Raw genomic sequence first — 23,855 nt, 5'->3', positions numbered from 1 at the left:
CCCACCATATTTGACAACAAACTCTACAGCACTACTCTTCAACAGCTTCTTCCTTCTACCTGCTAGAACATCCCCTCACCTACTCAGTGTCTCTGCTATGCCCATTAGGTGGCACCTCTCCCTCTGTTGGAACTCTCCCTTTACCCAAAAGTCTCTCCCAGACCACCATTTCAGCCATGTCTCTCTTCTACTAATGGGTGTCACCCTGGAGTAGCCAGCTTTGTCTACTACTGCTATAAAGCTACACTGGTGTTCCAGAAAGTTCCTCTTGCCCTCCTGTGCCATCAGGATATCTCTCCTCTGTGATTGGAGATATTTGTCCCTGACAAGTCTCTGAGTCCACTTAGGGATGAACGGGTTTGCTAATTTTTTTCACTAGGACAGTTACTTACCCTTCCCTCTCCCACCCTCCCCTCCCTACCCATATATTCTTAGCGCCCACAAGGAGTTGCCTCAGTTCCCCCTATGAGCTGCCCGCTCTGTGTGAACATCCTTGCCATGGAGTTCCCAATAGTGACCCTCTTCCCTCGTGGCAACCCTGTCCTGTGTCTCAGCTCCTGTGCTTCCTGGAGCCCTCCCTCCAGCAGACCTCTAGTGACCTTTACTCCTGAGGTTTCATTAAAGCCTCGCTGACCTAGTGCAAATGGCTTGGCCTCAGTACAGCTCAATCCATGGCTGAAAACTGACACTTGATCTTCAAATTCTCTCATATGGTAACAACACTGCCACTGTACAGACACATGATCCCCACATCTCTTATATCTAAACTTCCTCTATATTCCCAAAAGACTCTAATCTATAAGCCTTTTCTCCTTTGCACTTTTAAATCTCTTATCTCTATAATTTCTTTGCTTGCTACTCTCAAAACAAAAAAACTCAAAAATCGTTTAAGACCATTGTCTAACTCTTTATCTCAGGATTTGTAAGTTCATTGGGTATAATTTAAAAATCTCTAAAATCAGGTTGGAGAGATGGCTCAGTGGTTAAGAACACTGACTGCTCTTCCAGAGGTCCTGAGTTCAATTCCCAGCAACCACAAGGCAGCCACACCATCTGTAAAGGGATCTGAAGCCCTCTTCTGGTGACTGTGGTTTCACATAAAATAAAATCTTTCAAATCTGTAACAAAAATTAGCTTAAAACTTCTAACAAAGGCTGATAGTTGATAGGTGTCATGTTTTGTGCAGTGTGTAAAGATTATCCTTGTGTTATTCCAATGCTGATTTCTCTGCCCCTGTATCTTGTTGCAATCCAGACATGGCATTGTAATGCTTAATCCAATATCTCCTGTTTCAAGTGGAGGGGTAGAGGGGTGGTTCACTATGAGGAAGGGGCCTGGAGACATCACAGAAGAACACACCTGAAGTCCAGAGACCCAGACCAACACAGAGTATCTCATTGGTTTTGGCTGGGAAGTAGCCAGTTTAGCTTAGAGGATTAGAATAGATCAACGCTGCCCAGCTATTAATGTACAGAGCCATATTGGGGCAGTCTTGCACTTGGTCAGAGTTTGACTTTGGTCAAGGTTAACTTCTCCCAGTTAGCCAGGATCCTGCTCCACCTAGGGTGGAGCGCTCGTAGTAAAGGTTAAGTTCATTGTTCCTCCAGGTATAGGAATTCCTGAATTAAACAGGTGACCCACCCAGCTGCCGGAGCAGTCAAGACGAAGACCTCCAAGAGAAGCTAGACAACTTCCACCGGAACTCAGCCTGGAGTCTGGGGGGAGGGTTTGCCCAAACTGTTAAAAGGTCCGGCGCCATTAAAGTTTAGGGCTTTGATCAGTGAACATTGACTTGGCCGCACGTTCTTTTCGCTTCTCTTCCCTATGACCCCAAAATTCTCTCAACAGGTAACCCGGTTTACATGTGGCTGCGGGCAGCTACATATTAACACTCTAAAGCTAATTAAATAAATCATATAGTCTCAGTTTCTTTCATTTGGAAGCTAGCCAAGAATAGAGAAAAACATGCCGCTTGTAAAAATGCTTTTACGCCGGGCGGTGGTGGTGGCACACGTCTGTAATCCCAGCACTTGGGAGGCAGAGACAGGCGGATTTCTGAGTTTGAGGCCAACCTGGTCTACAGAGTGAGTTCCAGGACAGCCAGGGCTACACAGAGAAACCCTGTCTCAAAAAAAAATGCTTTTACAAATCAATATAGATGTGAACTTAATTTACTATAGCATACTGTATATGTAACTTGGCTTCAGCTCTAGTTTAGGAAGATAAATGTTTTTAAACAGCAACATATCGGTTGAGGACCTCAACAAGATGGAAGTGGCCATGCAGCTGGTAGCCATCTTTACTAAGGTTAAAGATACAGTATATGCCATATAACTCGGTCACCATCTTGATTAATACAGCCAGTTCGGATAAATGAAGTAAGGCAACAGTCATAAAATGTCTTGTCTACTGAGCACTCTGCTTATCATTGTATCTCCTTTTTAGAATTAGGAGGCAATAGTAGGTATCCAAATGTTTTTAATTAGGATGGACTTTTGTATAATTATAAAAAACTATAAAGATCTTGTCAGGTTAATAGAAACAGACTTAGAGATATGTGTCTATCCACTTATGTCTTTGTTAACTGTCCTTAACACCAGGATTTGGGAAAATCTTAGATAAGAAGCAACATGTGTTTGATGAATAAGGAATAATTAATAAGTAAGATTTATAAATTCCTAAAATTATAAAGGCCTACTCAGATTACTAACAGCTGGCTCAGAGCTGCATGTCTAATGGTGAATAACTCTGCCGTGTTCAACGGCAGATGTCTAGAAAAATTTAAATAAGGAACAACATATGCTTGATAAGTAAGATTTATAAATTCCTAATGTCTATTCAGGCCAGCAAAAATTGACTTGGAGATAGATGTCCAGCCTTAGTCTTTACAACTGTATTTATCATTTAAACTTTGGTTTTAATGCCAAAGGACTTTCAATTCCATTTTTTTGTTGTTGTTTTGGGGGGTTTGTTTGTTTTTTTCAAGAAAGGGTTTCTCTGTGTAGCCCTGACTGTCCTAGAACTCACTTTGTAGACCTGTCTGGCCTCGAACTCAGAAATCTGCCTGCCTCTGCCTCCCAAGTGCTGGGATTACAGGCGTGCGCCACCACCGACTGGCCTCAATTCAAAATTTTAAGGCTAAAACTTAACAGAAATAAAATTGTAAAATCCTAACTTTATATGAGCTACTAACTTGTAAAGTGTTAAAGATAATTAACAAGTTAATGGGCAGTCACATTATAAATGATCAGATTCTTTAATAAGTTCAGAACTACGCACATAGCCATCTGCCTTACTCATGATTGTTATTGCTGTGATGAAATACCATGATCAAAGGCAATTCGGAGAGGAGAAGGTTTATTTGGCTTACACAACTGCATTGCTGTTCATCGCTGAAGGCAGTCAGGACAGGGCCTTGAGTTCGGCAGGAACCTGGAGGCGGGGGCTGATGCGGAGCCCATGGAGGGTGCTGCTTACGGCTTGTTCCTCACATCTTGCTAGCCTTGCTTACACACCCCAGACTCCCATGCACCGCCTTGGCCCTCTCGGTCTGCTGGACCTTCTCTCTCTCTCTTCTTTTCTCTCTCTCCTCTCATGGCCCGGATCAGTCTGCTGTCCATGTCCAGTGTTCTTTCTCTCCCTGCTCTGGAGTCTTCCAGATGCCTCTGGCTGCACTCTCCCTCACAGCTACAATAAGAACCTCCTCGGCCATACCTTAGAGCAATCATGTCCTCATGTTATACATGAGGAGGTAAAGTTTACAACTCTTCACTTAGACCTAGGGAGATGTCTGAGGGGTTTACTGCTGTGAACAGACACCATGACCAAGGCAACTCTTATAAGGACAGCATTTAATTGGGATTGGCTTAGAGATTCAAAGGTTCAGTTCATTATCATCAAGGTGAGAACATAGCAGCATCCAGGCAGGCATGGTGCAGGAGGAGCTGAGAGTTCTACATCTTGTTCTGGAGGCAAATAGAAGACTGGCTTCCAGGGTGCTAGGATGAGGATCTTAAAGCCCACACCCACAATGACACATCTACTCCAACAAGGCCACACCTTCTAATAGTGCCACTCCCTGTGCTAGGCATAGACAAGCCATCACAAAAGACACGGCTTGGAAGCATGAAGCTTGTCTAGATACTGCTTTTCAGAGCTTCCCCCGCCCCCCCCCCCCGTGTGTGTGTGTGTGTGTGTGTGTGTGTGTGTGTGTGTGTGTGTGTGTGTGTGTGTATGTGTGTGTGTGTGTGTGTGTGTGTAGGCGTATGTGGAGATGAGGGGATGGGGATGAGAGGCTGACATCTGGTATCTTCCTCAGCAGCCTTCCATTTATCTTACGACCGAATCTCACTGTCTCACTGTGGAGCCCCAACTGGCCAGGGATTCCTTATGGAGAAACCAGGGTCTTCAAACTCAGAGATCCACCTGCCTCCGCCTTGGGGTGCGGGATCACAGGCGTGCATCACCACGCCTGGCTGACCTTGTTGTTTTGTGACAGGGTTTCTCACTTACCCTGGAGCTTCAGTGATTACCAGACAGTCTTACAGGCAAGTTCCAGGGATCCAACAGTGCCACACGCCACCACTGCCCTGCATGCGCTGCCGTTACAGGCAGATGAAAAGACCTCGCCACGTGTTTCCATTGTTGCCAGAGATCCCAAGTCACCATGCTTCAGCAGCATGTGCTGTGCCGAGCCATCTCCCTAACGCCGTCTAACTTTCATTGTCATCATTGTCACTTTTATTACTGTTTCTTGAAACAGGATCTTGCAATGTAGCTGACCTTGAATTCTAGTATGTCCTGTACTGGCTTTCTGAGTACTGGCATCACTGGAGTGACTTCACACCTAATATATATGTATAAAAGCAAGCTTATTTTAACATGAAGATAATTTGAAAAACTTCATTATGAGCTGTCTGTTTCCTAACGCTTTCCTTGCTCTAGCACTGGATGTATTTATTTCATGGTTCTTGATCATCAACAAGTATTTCATGTGCCGAGTCCATAAGGAGAACTTCCCTGATAAATCAAAGGCTATCACTTGCCTTCCTGTTGCGTTTTACATTCCTGTTCTACATTTAACCAGTGTACATACGCAGGCAGCTTACTTTCCAACTAGTTCCCAATTTGTTTTTTTTTAAATAATGATATTTCAAACACATACAAAAGAAAGAGAACTGCCCTCCATGATCAAATAACCCATGCAGTCACTTGCAATGCTTTGCCGCCCTACACTCTGTCATATGTATGTATGTATGTATGTATGTATGTATGTATGTATGTATATATGTATATAGACAGGGTTCCTTTGTGCAGCCCTGGCTGTCCTGTAACTCACTCTGTAGACCAGGCTGACCTCCAACTCACATAGATCTGCCTGCTTCTGCCTTCCGAGTACTAGGATTAAGTTGGGCACCACCACCCCTAGTTTTGTCAATTGCCTTCCTTTTGCTGGGTTTTCCCCTTTCACTTCAGACACAGCCCTCCTCTGGGGCCCAGTCTAGGATTCAACAAAGATCACCTTCCGGGCCCATTATGGCACTAGAATCTAGAAAACAGCGAATCCCTCATTTCTGTTTTCTTCTTCCGCATTCACTGATTAAAAGTGTCTAAGGAAAAGACATTTGAGTTTGATGAACATTTGTTAACAATGCAAAGTGGTTCACATGGAAGAGAAAAATGAATGTTCACTTTGCTTCCATCTGCTAATGTAAGATGAGGTCAGTCAGGCGTGGTGGCACAGGCTTTCATCTCAGCACCTGAGGCAGGGGCAGAGGCAGACGGATCTCTGTGTATTCTAGGCTAGCCTGGTCTACACATATTTCCTGGTAGGACGCTGTCTCACAATATAAATAAATAACTAAACACATTTATAAATAAATCAGTTGGTATCCTGCCATCATCTATCTCTGGGTAGACTGGTTAGCCATAACTTTGAGAACTACTAACATACTAGCAGGATCCTGTCAAAAGATCCATCTTGAAACATGGATTGAAAAATACAACAATCTGGGCTGGAGAGATGGCTCAGCGATTAAGAGCACTGACTGCTCTTCCAGAGGTCTAGCAACAATGGAAACACAAGGCAAGGTCTTTTCAATTCCTGGCAGTCACATGGTGGCTCACAACCATCTGTAATGTGATCCGATGCCCTCTTCTGGTGTGTCCGAAAAGAGCAATTATGTATTTTACATACATAAAATACATAAATCTTTAAAAAAAAAAAGAAAATACATCTAGCATTTATTGACTATAAAACAATTTTATATTAGTGTATGCAAGGTATTTATTTGTATTTGTTTACACGTGTGTAGTGGACTTGTGCACAGGTGCATGTGGAGATCCTAGGTTATCTCAGGAGCCATCTGCAATCACTCTTCCATTGTAAGCACTGGGGCAGGGGCTCTCAATCCAACCCAGAGCTTGCCGATATGGCTAGATACGGTTTTGCTAGCCAACTTGCTTTGGATAGCTGGTCTCTCATCTACAGAGGCTGGAATTGCAAGTGAGTCAACACATCTATCTGGCATTTAACTTGCATTCTGGGGATTCAAAGTTGGGTCCTCATGCTTACATAGCAAGCGCTTTAACCACAGGAACACATCAATGGTCCCAACACCTACATATGTGTGTGCATGAAAATGAGACCCCCCATGCTGCTAGCTGTCCCTCATGCTATCCTAGAGACTGTGTGATTAAATGTGAATTTGGTCAGAGAGGGGATTCTACATGAGCTGCTGTTTTGAAAAGTGAAGCAGTCCTTCCATCTGATTCCTTAAGTTAGGTTTTAACAACCCACATTCACTCAGTCTATTCCAACATGAAGTTTTTGCTCTAGTGACAAAAATCTCCCATTTACTATAACTCCCTAGGTCTTACCTGGGAGAAATTATGTTGAGGTTTATAAATGCAGAGATGTGAAAAAAGGCACTTCTACATTTACTACGTCCACGGGATCATTTTCCTTTCACATGAATTGACAATACTGGCGGTAAGAATTAGACTTCATTATAGGATACTTGCTACCGTGACGGTCAAGTGTCAGTTACTTCATCCTTAAGTCAGTGCTGCGGTGCAGTACAGCAGGTGGGCTCTAACCTGGTCCTCACTCACTAGCCTCCTCATGATATTCAATTCCATGAGACTTGTAGAGTGTAAGGCTCTGATAACTATATTTAACAAGTAGAATGTGGTGAGATGACCGGATGTTCCTTCTGTGATTAGACTGCACTGATCATCACCTCGGTCTGCCTGGATGGCTTCCACCCTGCTAGCAGCCCCCTTTCTTGGCTTGTGCAATCTTGTTAGGGCAGCAGCCACAGCGGGACAGCCAATGCGGCCGGGTACTTCACTCATCTTCCAGCCAGTGGCCATCCAGAAACTGAGAATCCCAATGGTTCAGCTCTTAAAGAAATAAGTTCAGGTGTCTAACCTGTTCCCTCCGATGTAGAAGCCTCCAGTTAAGCTTTCAGAGGAGAGCCAGCTCTTAGCTGAAACTCAAAGACCCATCTAAGGCATACTGGACTCTTGAGCTATAGAAATTTTTAGATGATACAAGTATATTATTTAATCTACTGTTTTTATATTAATTTGTTGTATAATAAATAGTATGTGTAAGTGCTATTGTCACAATTTTGACAGTGAGCAGAACAAGGTATTGATGCCTGGAGCTTCTCCAGTGTCCCCTGGAGGAGAGAGGTCGGATGTAGAAGACAAGGGGTGAGGCAAACACTTCCCTACATTCATCAAATATTCCTTCACAGGAATTTGCTGAAGAAATGTAACATTTAAGTGAGGATGGTGGGCTTTTAAAGCAACACAGTCCTTATTTATGCTTACTTACGAGCACAAAATAAATTATTCTTAAAAATGGAATCCTGACATCTTACAACTTGGTATAGAGCTGAAGTTGTCAGGTTCCACTGTGGATCTTCTGGTGCTGGGTGAGGTGTGAGTGCTGTCTGAAGGCCTTCTTGCACTCCTTACATTTGTAGGGCTTCTCACCAGTGTGGATCCTCTGGTGCTGAGAAAGAAATGAATAAAGTCTAAAAGTCTTGCCACAGTCCTTGCATTCATAAGGCTTCTCTCCCGTGTGGATGCTCCGGTGCTGCGTGAGCTGCGACAGTAGCCGGAAGGGTTTTCTGCACTCCTGGCACTCATACGGCTTCTCGCCCGTGTGGACGCTCTGGTGCTGAGCGAGCTGCGACAGCAGCCGGAAGGCCTTCCCGCACTCTTCACACTCATAGGGCCTCTGGCCGACATGAATGCTCTGATGTGCGATCAGCTGGGAGTAACTGCTGAAGGACTTCCAGCACTCCAGACACTCGTAGGGTCTCTCGTGGGTATGGATTCTCTGATGGCGAACAAGCTGCTGCCTCAGTCTGAAGGCCTTCCCACAGTCCTGACAGCCATAGGGCTTCTCCCCAGTGTGAATACTCTGATGGACGGTCAGCTGTTGGCCTATTCTGAAGGACTTGCCACAGTCCTTACATGCATAGGGCTTCTCGCCAAAGTGGATTTTCTGATGTACTCGCAGGTCCGGGCCACACACGAAGGCCTTCCCGCACTCCTTACATTCGTATAGTTTCTCGGAGGTGTGAAGTCTCTGGTGTCGGGTGAGGTGTGTGCACTGTCTGAAGGTCTTCCCACAGTCCTTGCACACATAGGGTTTCTCCCCAGTGTGGATCCTCTGGTGCCGAGCCAGCTGCTGATGCACACGGAAGGCCTTTCCGCACTCCTTGCATTTGTATGGCTTTTCGCCGGTGTGAAGCCGCTGGTGCTGTGTGAGTTCCTGGAGCACTGTGAAGGCCTTCCCACAGTCCTGACACTCATAGGGCTTCTCACCGGTGTGAAGTTTGTGATGCCGGATAAGGTGTGCCCGCTGTCTGAAGGGCTGCCCACAGTCCTTGCATTTGTATGGTTTCTCGCCGGTGTGGATCCTCAAGTGCTGACTGAGAGTTGAGCGGCGGATAAAGGTCTTCCTACACTCTCGACATTCATACAACTTCTCTCCACTCTGGGCTCTCTGGTACTCAGAGAGGAAACTGTGCATTTCATACGCGGCTTTTTCAGAGGTAATTTTCAATTGCCCAAAATAACTCTTCTGTGGTTCCTTCTGTAGCCCAGTCCTGGGTTTACATGCTCCATCATCACTGAGACCAGAACCCTGAGGGCTAAGGCTTTTAAATTTCTCAATCAACTCCCATTGTAATGAATATACTTCACAAATGTCCTTGTCTGGAGACGAAGAATCGGTCTCGAATCTGGACTCCAAATCTGAAAGAGAACAAGAAAGAAGCACGGTGCTTCCCTGTTCCAGAAGGAAGAAAACTTCTTTAGACAGACAGCAGGGCCTAAAGCAATGCCCACTATAAGTGATAGACTGTACCGCCTTGTAAACAGCCATTTCTGAAAAACAAAAAACTGCCTATGTATGCCCCCAAACCCATATCCTACACAAAATCCTGCACCAAAAATAATTAAGTTCATGGGGAAAACATTAGGAGTTGACACACAACTGTACACAGCTTTATCAGCAAAACACTAATAATACTATAGTTGCTCCTGTAAGGGGTAAAGGTATTCACTGTGGCCAAAGCTCACTTCATGAATATTAAAATAATTAAAAATTAAGCCCCTGTTTCAGGTGCAGAGACCGCACATGTGAAAATAAACCCCAGCAGACTCACAGTTTCAACACCAACACTCAGGGGGATGCTGCAAATGTAAGGCTAGCCTGGGCTACACAGAGTCTCCAGACAGCTTGAGCTACAAAGTAAGGTCATCTCTAAAACTAAAAAAAAAAAAAAAAAAAAAGAAAGAAAGAAAGTTGAATTGTGTGTGATGTGTGCTTATTTTCCCAGCTTCCAGGGAGGTTAAGAGAGAAGCATTATGTGACCCAAAGAATTAGAAGGCAGTGTGGGCAACATAGGAGATAGATAGATAGATAGATAGATAGATAGATAGCAAGCTAAGTGTGGCGGTGCTTAACTATAATAATCCCAGCAGGGAGATGGAAGCAAGAGGATCAGAAATTCAAGGTCCTCCTTGGATACACAGTGAGTTCAGATCCAGCCTGGGAGACGTTGGAGAGAGAGAGACAGAGAGACAGAGAGACAGAGAGACAGAGACAGAGAGAGACAGAGAGAGACAGAGAGACAGAGAGAGACAGACACAGAGAGAGAGAGACAGAGAGAGACACACACAGAGAGACACAGAGATAAAGACAGAGACAGAGACAGAGAGACAGAGAGAGACAGACAGAGAGAAAGAGGGAGGGAGAGAGAGACAGAGACAGAGAGACAGAGACAGACACACACACAGAGACAAAGAGATAAAGACAGAGAGAGACAGAGAGAGACAGAGAGACAGACAGAGAGACAGAGAGAAACAGAGAGACAGACAGAGACAGACAGAGACAGTCAGAGAGAAAGAGGGACAGAGAGGGAGAGAAAGGGAGAGAGAGGGAGAGAGAAGAGAAGAGAATCGTAGCCAGGTATGGGGGTACATTTAGCCCCAGTGATCAGGAGACTGAGTCAGGTAGGCCTCTGGGAATTCTTGGCCACCGGAGGGAGGGATGGACAGACAGACGGATGGAAGAGGGCCTCAAGGAGCTGAGACAACAGCTGAGTAAGCACGCAGCCCCAAGCTTATTCCCAGCTCCATGTAAGAAGCCGGGGTGGCAGTAAGAAGCCTCTGTAGTCCCAGCACCAGGCAGGAAGAGGAGGAGGAACCGGGTTTTGCGAGCATGCCACGCTAGCCAGGTGAGTTCCAGGCTCGCCGTGGCTGTGCCTCAAAAAACAAAGTGAAGACGCCACTGAAGAAGGTACCGTACATAGACCTCCGCCTCCGCATGCACGTGCACACAACACAACACACACAGATGCACATCCTCACAGGTGAGCACTTTTTCCTCAACACACAAAAGAAAACAAACCCTAAGACCAACAAAAGAGGCCACGCCTATTCCTGCCTCCACCAGGCTACAGGCACACACCACCACTACAGCCCACAAGGAGGCTGGCTGGTTTGCCTGCTTTGGATCACGAATGTATGCTGAGTTTTGTGGTGTAATATCTTTACATTAACACAGATAACCATATAGTCTCTTTTGTTGATCTTGTTTAAAATGGTGAAACACTATCCACTCCTCGGGGTCAAAAGCTGGGCTTCATTAGATAAGCAGCGATGAGGTCTGCTTGATCCCTGTAGGTTTTGCTGAACCTTGGTATTATGAAAAAGACTTACAAATATGGGAACAAGTGAATCAGACTTTAAGCAGAAGCAAGAGGGTAGTGTGTTTGTTTATTGCTGGTATAGCAGCTTTTATTAAGTTAATAGCTAGTGGCACTGCTTTTGCAATTGCTTTTTTAAAGATTTACTTATTTATTTATTTATTTATTTATTTAATGTATTTATTTATTTATTTATTTATTTATTTATTTATTTATTTAATGAGTACATTGTTGCTGTCTACAGACACACCAGCATTGGATAGCATTGGATCCCATTACAGATGGTTGTGAACCTCTGTGTGGTTGCTGGGAATTGAACTCAGGACCTTTGAAAGAGCCATCTCTCCAGCCCCCAGCAATTGCTTTGATGCAAGAAGTTAGGCAGCCACTTTTGTTTATCATTTAACAGAAAATGTTACTAATGCTCTGAGTGTTCAAGAGGATTTAGATAGGTGTTTGGAACAATGAATTGATGCTCCTTATGATACTATTCAAATTATTGGAGAGGAGAGTCAGAGTTTAAGACTAAGAATCCATCATGAGTGTCATGCTAAATACCAATGGATTTGTGTCACTTCTAAAATGTACAATAACAGTCACTATAATTGGGAAAAAGTTCAAAGACACTTGCAGGGTATTTGGCATAATTCTAACACCTCTTTTGAAATTTTAACTTTGCAAAGAATAGGGTCAGTTCTGAGGCAAAAACAAAGCAGTCAAGGAACAAACAAGGCATAAGCAAAGCTCCCCTGGTATTCAGGGACTTATAAAGATGATCGAGATCTTGAGCCTATTTCCTTGTCCTAGCTAAATGTCAAGTTCTTGACAGTGTCCTTGAAGCGGCACTAAGAGCTCTCCACATCTCTCCCTTTTTTATCTCATAAACAAGACCACATCTGTCTTAGGTTATACCAAGAGTATAAATTTAAAGAATGCTGCTGTGCTGAGCTTTGATGCTGCAGATAATGCTGATAAAATTATTCATGGCTTAAGGTCAGTATTTCCATCTTGGTCAAGCTTCAAGAATGGCTTATATAGCTTGATCATGTTGGCCCTTCTTATCCTAGGAATACTTTTATTCCTGACCATTGTGATAAAACTTGCCATTAACAGCATCCACATGTTGACAGCCAAAATACATGGCTTGAAATTTAAAATGGATTCCCAAACAGAATTATTAGCTTAACAGGCTGGCAGTCAATGACGGATAAGATTCTGCACAGATTCTTACCAACCTAAGACAGAAGTGCACTGCCTTGGATAAATGCATTTCCAGTGAAGGGTAATAAAGGCGTTCTCATCAGAACAACCTAAGAAACCTAAAAGCAGATTGGGGAAAAATAAACCCACTTCAGCAACTGCTGGAGTCATGTTATTGTGTTGTCTAGTTGTCTCTTTTTTCTTTAATCCTCATTCTCCCTTGAGACCCGGTTGACTGACTGAGCAGGGTTGGTCACATCTCAGTTTTCCACTGTTAGAAATGAGTGTCTTTTGTTGTTCATTGCTGACTTCATCAGGTCCCGAGTGCTTCCATGGGTCTTCCTGATTCTCCCTCCTACCTCACTGTAGCACTGCTGGGACTACAGGTACACCTCCTGCCCCATGTTCCATGCCTCTGGGGACTTGAACTCAGGCCCTCACGTCTGCATAAATGCTTTACCAATGAAGCCATCTCCTCAGCACCCACCACTTGTGCTGGAGTGTTCTCATCCGTGATGAGCATGTACACCATCTCTCTCAGAGAAGCTGTGAGGATGTACTACTGTGCAACACTCAGAACAGCACCTAATCACTAAGTACCAAGACCACATGCACCTTAGCTATGATCTTTACTCTGTTCACTGGGCTGAGAGGGTAAGACGCTTCTAGAGACAGTGTCACACCCTTTCTAGTAGATTGTCCCCCAGAAAATACAAAATGCTTAGACTTTTTGAAAATTTATGTATATGAATGATCTGTTGTCACACACACCAAAAGAGGGAATCAGATTTCATTACAGATGGTTGTGAGCCACCATGTGGTTCCTGGGAATTTACGTCAGGATCTCTGGAAGAACAGCCCATGTTCTTGGCTACTGAGCCATCTCTCCAGCCCCCTTGCACTTTTAACTATTTTTGCAGCAGTGGGGATCGAACCCAAGGACACACACGCACACGCACACGCTAAGCAAGTAATCTAACACTGAGCTACAGTGCCAGGCCAGATTTTAACTTCCAGATGTAAAGTGGGAAGAGCACCAGAGGCCTGTCCCCAGAGCTGAACCAGAGCTCGCTTGTCTGTCCCTAGAGCTGAAGCAGAGCTCACTTCCTTGAGCTTTAAGTTTGCATCCACCCACATTCATTGCCTTTGAAATCAGAAAAAATAGGGAAGTGTCTACATTGATTCTGGGTACAAATGCAGTATAAAACCTGCTTTCCAAGGCTGGAGAGATGGCTCAGCGGTTAAGAGCACTGGTTATTCTTCCAGAGGTCCTGAGTTCAATTCTCAGCAACCACGTGGTGGCTCAGAACCCCCTGTAATGAGATCCAGTACCTTTTTCTGTATACATAATAAATAAATAAATTTTAAAAAAAAAACTGCTTTCTGTAGAAAATTCTTCTGTCATATCAAAGTCAGATCCCAGGGAAATGTGGGCACAAAGGAATCAAAGTCTGGAGAGAATGAGAAGGGCTCCCCCAGCCAAAACAACTAGATGTTAGATGGAAACACTTATTTCTAGTTTACTGAAGAGAAAATAAAGATGAAGCATGCTGGCACTGGAGAGAACACTGGTGCAGAGAACTCACCCAGGGAGACAAAGTTGCTGTAGGTCTCCCACATCACATCCCTGTACAGGGCCTTCTGAGCAGGGTCCAGGAACTCCCACTCCTCCTGAGAGAAATCCACAGCCACATCCCCGAACGTCACTGAACCCTGGGGCAAAAACAAACGAGTGGTCCTGCATGAGAAAATCCCTTTTTTTTGTTTATTTTAAGCAGAGGGTTGAGACTGAAGGAGGACCTCACGGCTGCGGTGAAGGGGGAAGGCCAGAGCACACACAGCGTGGGGCGAGCAGTACAACTGGGACAGAGACAACAAGAAACTCAGTGTCTCAGAAGCAGAGTGATGATATATGCTCCTATACAGTCCTGCACATGCACATAAACCAAACCTTTAAAATAAATGTTCATTTCACATGTGTGTGCACATATGTGCAGGTCAGAGGACAACCCGCAAGAGCCAGTTCCTCCTGCCATGTCAGAGCCTCATCGCTGACTTCTAAGCTTTCTTGCTGCCCAAGATTAGATTTTCCATCCATTTTGGAAATGAATATGGTGAGATCCACAACTGAGCCCAACTGCATAGCAGTTACATGCTATATACACTGTGTGCTCCCATTATAAATTCTACAAAAGGGCTGGTGAGACGGCTCAGTGTTTAAGAGCACTGGCTGCTCTGCTGAAGGTCCTGAGTTCAAATCACAGCAACCACATGGTGACTAACAACCATCCATACGTAATGAGATCTGACGCCCTCTTCTGGTGTGTCTGAAGACAACTACAGTGTACTTGCATATAATAAATAAATCTTTCAAAAATAAATAAATTCTACAGAAACTTCAGCTTTATAGATTATAAAGGCACACTGGTAAAATTTTCTTCAAAAAAAAAAAAAAACCTCATTCCATATACACTACAAAATATCTAAGACACACTGGCTCAGGTTCATTTCAAAGTCAGGTTTTATTTCAAACATGTTCCCTGGTACAATCAAGTCTTAAAATTTTAAACTTTTAAAATTTTGCTAAAAAACTTGATCTCATCTTGGCTACATTAGATATATCTAATGGTCCTTCTAACATTTAGATATTTGAGCGAGCACTTGGAAGGCAGAAACAGGTGACTTCAAGGTCAACCTGGTCTAAACAGGGAGTTCAAACCCAGCCAGCCATGGCTCCATAGTAAGACCCTACCTAAAACAAACAAATAAACAAACCAACAATTAAGATGTGTGAACTTAGCTGGGCAGTAGTGGGGCACACCTGTAATCCCAGCACCTGGGAGGCAGAGGCAGGCGGATTTCTGAGTTTGAGACCAGCCTGGTCTACAGAGTGAGTTCCAGGACAGCTAGGACTACCCAGAAATACCCTACCTTGAAACAAAACAAAACAAAAGAAAAAAGATGTGTGAACTTGGCATAAACTCACATAGCTATTGTTTAGTGTCTGTAACCCTCACAAATCTCCGTCATCTGCCTCACCGTGCCTAGTAGGTCTCACCGAATGTCTTCTCTGAGTTACAGTAAGCCATGAAAATCCTGAGGGCACTCCCCTGGAGGGTGGTTTCTTTCCTTCTGCATCCATGTATTCATTCAGTGTATGTGTGTCCATCATAGGGCAACTCACTAGAACCAGTCTTCTCTCCACCACGAGTCTCAGGGCTTGAACTCACGCAGACCTTAAGTCCTCCATGTAGACAGTGATTACAATAATCCTCCTGCCTCCACACCCCAAAGGGTCAGACTGCAGGTGTATTGCCAGCATGCTCAGCAGGACTAGTGTTTTTCAACAACGATCAATTTTGTTTCCTAGGAAGGCCTGATTGTCACACTGTAGGTAAGGTGTGCCCGTGTTCCAGGGACCTAACAGCAGAGACCAGAGCTTCTGTCACATGGCCTACTGTGCACAGGTAATCCTCTGCCATAAAAGATTTTCTGGCTCAAAAAGTCAGTGGTCACAATTTAAGAAATCTCGCTCAAATCAAGTGCATCCCCCCCTCCCGAAAAAAAACACTTTTAAAAGGCTTTTTAAGGGATTCTTCTCTCTAGAAGAAATTCACCTTTTCTTTCTCTCTCTTTTTCCTTCCTTCCTTCCTTTCCTTTCTTTTTTCTTTTTTGATGTAACTCACCACAGGGTCTTTATTGTATTACCTTTTCTTTTTGAGATAGGTTCTTACTATGGAACTCAGGCTGGTCTCAAACTTCTTGCTTCAAACTCTCTAAGCACTGGAAAAATAACGGCTGATATGGTACAGTGATATGATAACTACCTTATACAACATGGTAGCCTCATAGCATCCAGGAAGACTTCCCACAGCATGCAAGGTCACAAAAGGTCGCCCTTTAGAATGAGGGCCAACGTGTGCACTGTATAAAGACTGTCCTTGTATTATTGACTGACTTCTGAGCCCCCATATGTGGTTGTAATCCTTATTCTAAGAATCTACTATCTCAGTGTTGTATAAACACTGCTCCCCAATTATTCCCTGAATGGTCAACAAAGCTAGCTGATTAGCCAATGACTGATCAGGGGAGAAATAGGGTTGGACTTCCTCCCAGGCAGGGGAGGGGCAGAGAGAGAAGGGAAGTGGGGATTAGCCACAGGGAGAACATGAGAAAACACCCGGAGCCTAGAGAGTCCTGTCAGTACTAAAATGCTAGTATCTTGAGGACTTTGACGGGGAGGTAGCCAGATTAGTTTAGAGAGCTGAAATAGAGAGAAACTGCTCAGTTGTTGAGCCCTTTCAGCTTAATAAACAGATATAATAGTCCAGTCTCGATTATTTGGGAGCTAGCTGTATTAGGAGAAAACTACAAAACACACAAATGAAAAGCCATTGACAGGCCCGTGGAGAGGCTTTGAAGGAGGATTAGGTGTCGTCCCTGGTTCCCACAGGAAATATGAATGGCTCATATGAATGTCCTGAAACCTATAAAGGTGCAAGAGAAGGAGATGGAAGCAACCCAGCAGACAGCAGAGCAGGCTTAGCAGGAAGGCTTCGGAACCAGCTACACAATGCACAGCTGGTGCAAGCTCTAACAAAGACGACAACAAACTACTTAATTATTTGCTGAATTTTAATTTCTGAGGCAGGGTGTGACTGTGTAGCCCTGCCTGGCCTGGAACTCTCTGTAGACTATGCCATCCTCAAACTCACGGAGATCTCCTGCCTCTGACTCCTGAGTGTTGGGATTAAAGCTGTGCACCTCCATGCCTAGTCTCACATGGATATTTAGATTTTTATCACATAAGCCCTGGATTACATCCCGACCTAACCCATCCAAGTGTAAAGCCTCAGACAGCCTCAGGTCTGTCTCAGCACGAGTGGAAGCCGGGGTGGACTCCGTCTGGGGTCTTTCTATGCATTCACACTACTGATCCACTCACTCGAAGACAGCCGCTGCTGGTCTGAGGCCCAGCATTCTACTCAGAATATTAGACTCTCCTGGGCATTTTTAAAAAATGTATTAAATGATGTAATTCCATTTACAGTTCAAAAATAAGAACTGACGCTGGGTAGAGTCACTGTATTGTTCATCTAAAGTGGACACAGGAGGATCGCAAGATCAAGCTGGGCAACACAGTAAGACCCTGCCAAACGGAGCAGAGGGGAAGGGAGGCACGGGGAGGGAAGACAAGGGAGGAGTGGGGAACGAAAGGGGGTGGGGAGAAAGAAAAAAAACAAGAAAAATGAAGTAAGTTCAAATATAGGAAAAATTAATCTGTGGTGCTTAAAGTGACAACTCCGTCTGGGCAACTGGATGGGAAGGGACTGAAGGGGACAGCTGAAGTGCCATTCTGGGGACTAGAGAGATGGCTGGTCAGTAGAGGACTTGCGGAGAAGCATGAGGGGGACGGGGTTTGGACTCCCAGCACTCATGCACAAGGCAGGCATGGTCCTGTAATCACACGCTGCAATCCGTCACGGGGGACAGGGGACAGAAGGACTCCTGGGGCTTGCTGGCCAGCGAGTCTAGATTAGATAAATGACTGAACTCCATGTTCAGGTAAACTGTCTCCAAAAAAAAAAAAGGTGGAAACCCAATTGAGAAAGACACGCAGCGTCAGCCTCTGGCCTCACACACATGTGCACAGGCAGATAAACACATTTTAAAAGAATGAAGATGATAAACGCCACACTGTATACTGGGGATACAAATAAGAGGAATTTTCTCCCCTGGGATTTAAATACTAAAATTAGGGCTAGCCAGATGGCCCCGTGGGTAAAGATGAATTTGATCCCTGGAACTCACATGAAGTTCAAAACAGAAAACCAATGTCCTCTGACCTCTATATGTGTACCACAGTATACACATACACACGCACATGCGCACTCACACACAAAGAAAATGATATACTCTGAAAAAAATGAATTAGTAAACCAAATAATTGCTCTGCAGAGCGCATCTGAGGTTTGCTCACGGGTTTTATACCACAGCTCACTCTCTGTGGCTCTAGAAGGAGCAGTGCAGGTGGGAGAGGCTCAGCCTCGGAGGCAGTGTGTACACGGTGGGCTCTGTTTCTGAGGTCTGGGGAGGGTGCTTTACAGAGCTCGCTAGATGAGCAGGTTCAGGGGAAGGAGCGGCTGTACCTATTCAACTGTCTAGAAACCGAGTGTTTCGGAGGAAACAGGTACCACGTGTGCCATGCACACTTGCGGTTCCAGCACTCAGGAGGCAGATCATACATCAAGGCCAGTCTGCGGGGATGGAGAAAATCCTTGACCTACCCGAGCCAGGGCCGTCATGTCAGAGCTGCAGGAGCTGGTCGGTCTCTTTTCAGTATTTCTTTACAGAAAACTGGGGCGCAGGCAAGCAAAGCTGGAACAGAAAGAATCATGAATCCAGATGTTCCTACAAGTTCTCAAACTAATTTATGTAGTAAGAGAAGTTCTTTTCTGTCATTCCTGCTTCCAAATCATTTCCCATTACTATACTTACACCTAACCCCAAACCCATCCCCAAACCAGAGATTTCTACAGAAAGCTCTAAGGGGACCCAGTAGTGCATTGCTGGTCTCCTGCTTCTGTGGAGGACCCAGGCTCAGTTCCCAGGACCCACACAGTGGCTCACAACCATGTGCAACTCCAGCTCCAGGAGACCTGACTCCTGACTTCAGTGCCAGGCATGGACAGGGTGCAGGTAAAACACCATACACATAAAATAAGCTAAGAAAAAAATGTGCCACCAAGACCAGATGACAGGCAATTCTTGACTATCAATAATCTAAAAATGGAGGGTACATGGATAAAGAAAATGTGGCAAAAATATTCATGATTTTTGAACCCAGGAGATGAGGAAAAACACAATGTATTATTACAGCTAACAAATGTGTTGAACCCTTCCAATATTGCCAAGTATTACCTATTGGTTTGCCATTTTTGTTAGTTTCCTAGGGAGGTGTTGTCATTGTTATGCTGAGGAGGGCATCTCTGGCTCTGGACATGGTAGGCAAACACTATACCATCTTCCCAGCTCTGTTACTCAGAACAAACACAGCAGGCCTTGTCTCAGACATGATGGAACTGCACACAGCACAAAGAGAGAAAACAGAGCGGCACAAAGCTACGGCCTGAGCTTAGTGCCCTGGCAGCTCTGACTCCTAACCCACACTACTGTTGCTATGTTGCCCTGCTGCCTCGAAGACATAAATCAGTGGCCTCTAATGAGCTCACACTTTGAAAACGTTAAACCTCCTCTCGTTACCACAGACCTCTCCCTAGGACCCTATCATCTTACCTCTCTCCTCATGAGCCTCCAAAGCAGAAGGCTCAGAGGGAGAGTGCTTGCCTCAGCACATAGGGGCCCAAGTTTGAACCCCAGCACTAGAAAGAGGGGAAAGGGTCCTAAAGTGAAAGACCCTGTCGTCAAGTTTTGTAACTTTCCTGGGCAGCTGATGTCAGTGAGAACCCATGTGACGCTGGCTGAGGCAGGCGTCACCCAGGAGGAAGAGGCAGGCTGCTCTCGGGGTTGGAGGCAGCCTGTAATTTCCTCTCCAAATTAAATCCTGTAAAAGTAAGGCTTTCCCAGAGGGTGAAGTAGCTGTCCCAATTTGTGGCAACTGTCTGATGATATATTGCCAGTTAGAATATAAGTTCAAGTCTTCATTCACCGGATGAGAGAAGAGCCAGTTACAGCACCTAACACCACTCTGAACTGAGGCTTCCTGATTCGCCCATGAATGACCCTTTTGATCTACTGTTTTTACAGCTGTCGAATTAGAGGAACCATCTGTAAAAACCAAAGCAGCTGGCTGAGGCAAGGATTCCTCTGATACTCTTGAAGGAAAAATTATGGGATGTAATTTTAGGAGTTGTAAAAGAGGGTAAGAAGAGAGATGATGTAGTGTCTGTGCTGCGAAATTAATCAAGTTTATATGCCATGAGTCACCAAAAATAAGACGACTTATTTGTTCTTCATGGTGGGTTATTACAAGACTAGAAACATCCTGCCCAAAAATGTCTTTGCTCTGAGTTCTTAAGAACCAGAGAAGCAATCAGAGAAGGCTCTGAGGGTATAACTTTCTTAGCTGTAACTTGCATATGGACCCATTCTGCTAGAGCATCCAGTAGGAATGTGATACTATAGCCAGGCTCCAAGGCTGTGTGTATAAACGATTCTCTCTAGCTGCTGGTTAGATATCTCTGGTACTAACTGTAAGGCTTATCTTGCTTCTTTAGTCAATATTCTGGGACAGTGTGGATCAGAATCTCCTCCTAACATGTCATATAGGGACTTAAGTTCAACAGTAGTGATTTTTAAGAATGGGATAATCCTATTTATAGCTCCTGAAAGTTTTTGAAAATCATTTAACATTGTGAGCTTATCTCGTCTTTTTATTTTTGGTTGTTTGTTTAGATTTATTTATTATATGTAAGTACACTGTTTCTGTCTTCAGATACCCCAGAAGAGGTCATCAGATCTCATTATGGATGGTTGTGAGCCACCATGTGGTTGTTGGGATTTGAACTCAGGATTTCAGTCACTGCTCTTAATCGCTGAGTCATCTCTCCAGCCCTCTAGTCTTAATTCTAAAGGCTTGTGGGTCACTGTCTGTATCCTTAAAGCACGACCCAAATAATTAAATGGATGTTTGCACCTGTATATTTTCTGGCGCCACCTTAAGCCTATAGGCAGACAACTGAGGAATCAGTTGTTGTAATACTTCTTGTAGGTAGGCTCTGTCCATGTGGGAAATAAAAAAACTTTTTTCAAATGATAAGCTCTGTCTATTTTGATTTTTGTGCAGGGTGTATGGGTTCTATAAGAACCTATTTTTTCTTAGTCCTATATTAGATCAAGTTTCATTTGTATCATTTGAGCAGTAACTTTATCATTTGGACTCATTAGAACCCCCAGCTGTCCCAAAATATCTCTCCCCCATAACATGAAAGGTAGACATGGAGTTACATGGGACAAAAGGAGTTAGAACCCTTGTCATGTGTCCATCCATGTTAGGATCTGGGCACCCTTGGCCACACTAGCAGCCTACCCCAGGCCAGTTAAAGTGGATGGAGTGACCTGGGGCGGCTAAGAAGACGGCTGATCCTTTGCAGCATCAGAAGCAACATCAGCTCCCGTGTCTATAAGACCCTCCACAGCCTTACCCTGGACCTGTAAGATTTTTATGGGGCGCTGGGCGGTGGTGGCACACACCTTTAATCCCAGCACTCTGGGAGGCAGAGGCAGGAGGATTTCTGAGTTCGAGGCCAGCCTGGTCTATAGAGTGAGTTCCAGGACATCTAGGGCTATACAGAGAAACCGAGAAACCCTGTCTCTAAAAACCCAACTCCAAAAAAAAAAAAAAAAAAAAAGATTTTTATGGGGCATGAATTTTTAACTTCCTGCATCCAAAGTGCCCTATCACTAGAACCGAAGCCTCGGTTTCTCCTGTCTTCAGGGGAAGCTGTTTTCCTAATGAAAGATGAGGAAGCAAGAGCAATTATAACACTGGGGTGTGGCATGGTTCCGGGTGTATTTGGTTTGTTTGGTTTTGGTGGAGGGCTGAAACATAACCTCGAGCTCCCCTGTACTCCGTGTTTCTCCTTGAACTCTTACAGGAGGCAGCAACATGCCATCCTTATGGTATCTGGAACGGCATTCTTTTCCCCATGAAATCCTGTTTGACAATGACGGCATACTATTTTTGTCATATTAGTGTGAGTTGTGGTTGCCTGTGGCATTCTGCAAGAGTCTGGAAATGTCCCTGTAGCACAAAATATTTTCCCTTTACTTTGGGGACAGTCCTTACCGCTGAGCTATCCACATGCAAAGCAAGCCTTGTTTCTTTCCTCCCAATTATTTTCTTGATTCTTAAAAAAATTGAGCAGTGGGCTGTTCATGAGAAGCAGTTGTAATAGTTACTCCCTGCAAGTAGGAGGGAGTGACCTCCACCCATGGGTAGCGACTCCCTGAGAATGGGATGGGGGTGACCCCCACAGGTGGTCTGTTGTTTTTTTTCTAACTGGTCTCAACAGTGTCTGGCAAGCAGGGTTCACATTGTCAAAGGCCAACTGTCTAACCACAATCTGTGCGGCTCCATCTTGTGGGCCCATCTTATGTTCCATCAATCCAGACAAGACGGCTCCCAGGGCTTCATCAGCCTTTGCCTGACACTGTCCTGTAGCTTTATCATCAGCAGAGGGCAGCCTGCTCCACGCAGCTACAGCAATAGTTAAGCAGAGAGCCTCCTTGGTAAGATGTAGCTGGTCTCATACCAAAAACCAACCCCTGACCCCATTAGCACAGGCACATCAGCTTTTTGGCAACTTTTTGAGAAGTGACATTTTTTTTTTTAGCCAATTCCTCATATTCCACTTCCCATAACAAAAAGTTCCCTCCAGACAAACATGACCTAGCAACCCAAACCATTGCAGGGGTCATCCATCTCCTGTATAAGGAGAGGAGAGGCCGTGGCCTGCAGCGACCTGTTTAAGTTCCTTGAGGAGATTATAAGGCAGGGCTCCCATGAGGGCCCCTCATTCCATTCATCATTAGAGAAGATGGAAATATCCAACTGCTCTCACGACTGGTGGCCTTGCTTAAGAGCTACCTCCCTTTCATCCCACTCAAGAGGTAGCAATATTCTCCCTTTTTCAGGCTTGGTAAGTTGGGATGGGGTCTTAGAGGTTAAAGGAGGCCAAACTGGCCTCTTCTTCCAAGTCTACTTCCTCATCAGGAAAGAGAGGCTTGTCTTCTTCTTCTTCTTCTTCTTCTTCTTCTTCTTCTTCTTCTTCTTCTTCTTCTTCTTCTTCTTCTTCTTCTTCTTCTTCTTCTTCTTCTTCCTCTTCCTCTTCCTCTTCCTCCTCCTCCTTCTCCTCCTCCTCTTCCTTCTCCTCTTCCTCCTCTTCCTTCTTCTCCCCCTTCTCCTCCTCTTCAATTTTGAACACTTTCTTAGAAACAGTGATTATATTGAAAGATTTACTTTGAGGTTTATGATTCAATACTGGAGCCTCCTCACGGCAATGCATCTCCTTCCTGTGGTTTGCCAGTATCCAAAGCCTGTGTAAGCACATCCCAGTAAGACAAAGTCTCAACAGGCAAACTTTCAGGTCTGCATTCTTGATTAGAGACTTGGATATCTCTCCCCACTCTATCCCAGTTATCCAAATCCAGAGTCCCTTGGTCTGGGAACCAAGGGCTACACTGCAGCACAAACTGCCAAAACATTGACGGGTATTAACCCTGATCCCGTTCTTCTTTGGGGTGTGCTGTGTTATATCTATAAAGAGTCTTCTTTCTGTACTCATTGTGGCCCATGGTCTTCTTGTAGTTATATTCTATTCACCCAACTCTAATTCCTGGTCTCTCTCTTACCCAGGCGGCTTATGAAACCCTTGGGTGAAGTCCTATCCTTATCACAAA

At 44.6% G+C, this 23,855-nt stretch overlaps 1 protein-coding gene across 3 annotated transcripts in view; it reads right to left on the bottom strand.

Annotated features, from left to right (window-relative positions):
- Positions 1-7,220: 7,220 nt before the first annotated feature.
- LOC127671872 (zinc finger protein 14) overlaps positions 7,221-23,855 on the bottom strand; it is a 43,356-nt gene continuing 26,721 nt past the window's right edge. For 2 of the 3 annotated variants that reach the window (XM_052166965.1, XM_052166972.1), the window contains 3 exons: positions 18,722-18,812; positions 14,021-14,147; positions 7,221-9,276 (listed from right to left, as the gene is read on the bottom strand). In XM_052166965.1, coding sequence (XP_052022925.1) covers positions 7,913-9,276; positions 14,021-14,147; positions 18,722-18,739 — 1,509 coding nt within the window. In that variant the 5' untranslated portion in view covers positions 18,740-18,812 and the 3' untranslated portion in view covers positions 7,221-7,912. The remainder of the gene's footprint in view (positions 9,277-14,020; positions 14,148-18,721; positions 18,813-23,855) is intronic. The other variant, XM_052166979.1, reaches the window with a different exon arrangement.

The sequence above is a fragment of the Apodemus sylvaticus genome, chromosome 1, assembly GCF_947179515.1.
Source record: "Apodemus sylvaticus chromosome 1, mApoSyl1.1, whole genome shotgun sequence".
Lineage (NCBI taxonomy): Eukaryota > Metazoa > Chordata > Mammalia > Rodentia > Muridae > Apodemus > Apodemus sylvaticus.
This window is presented reverse-complemented; position numbering and strand designations above follow the sequence as displayed.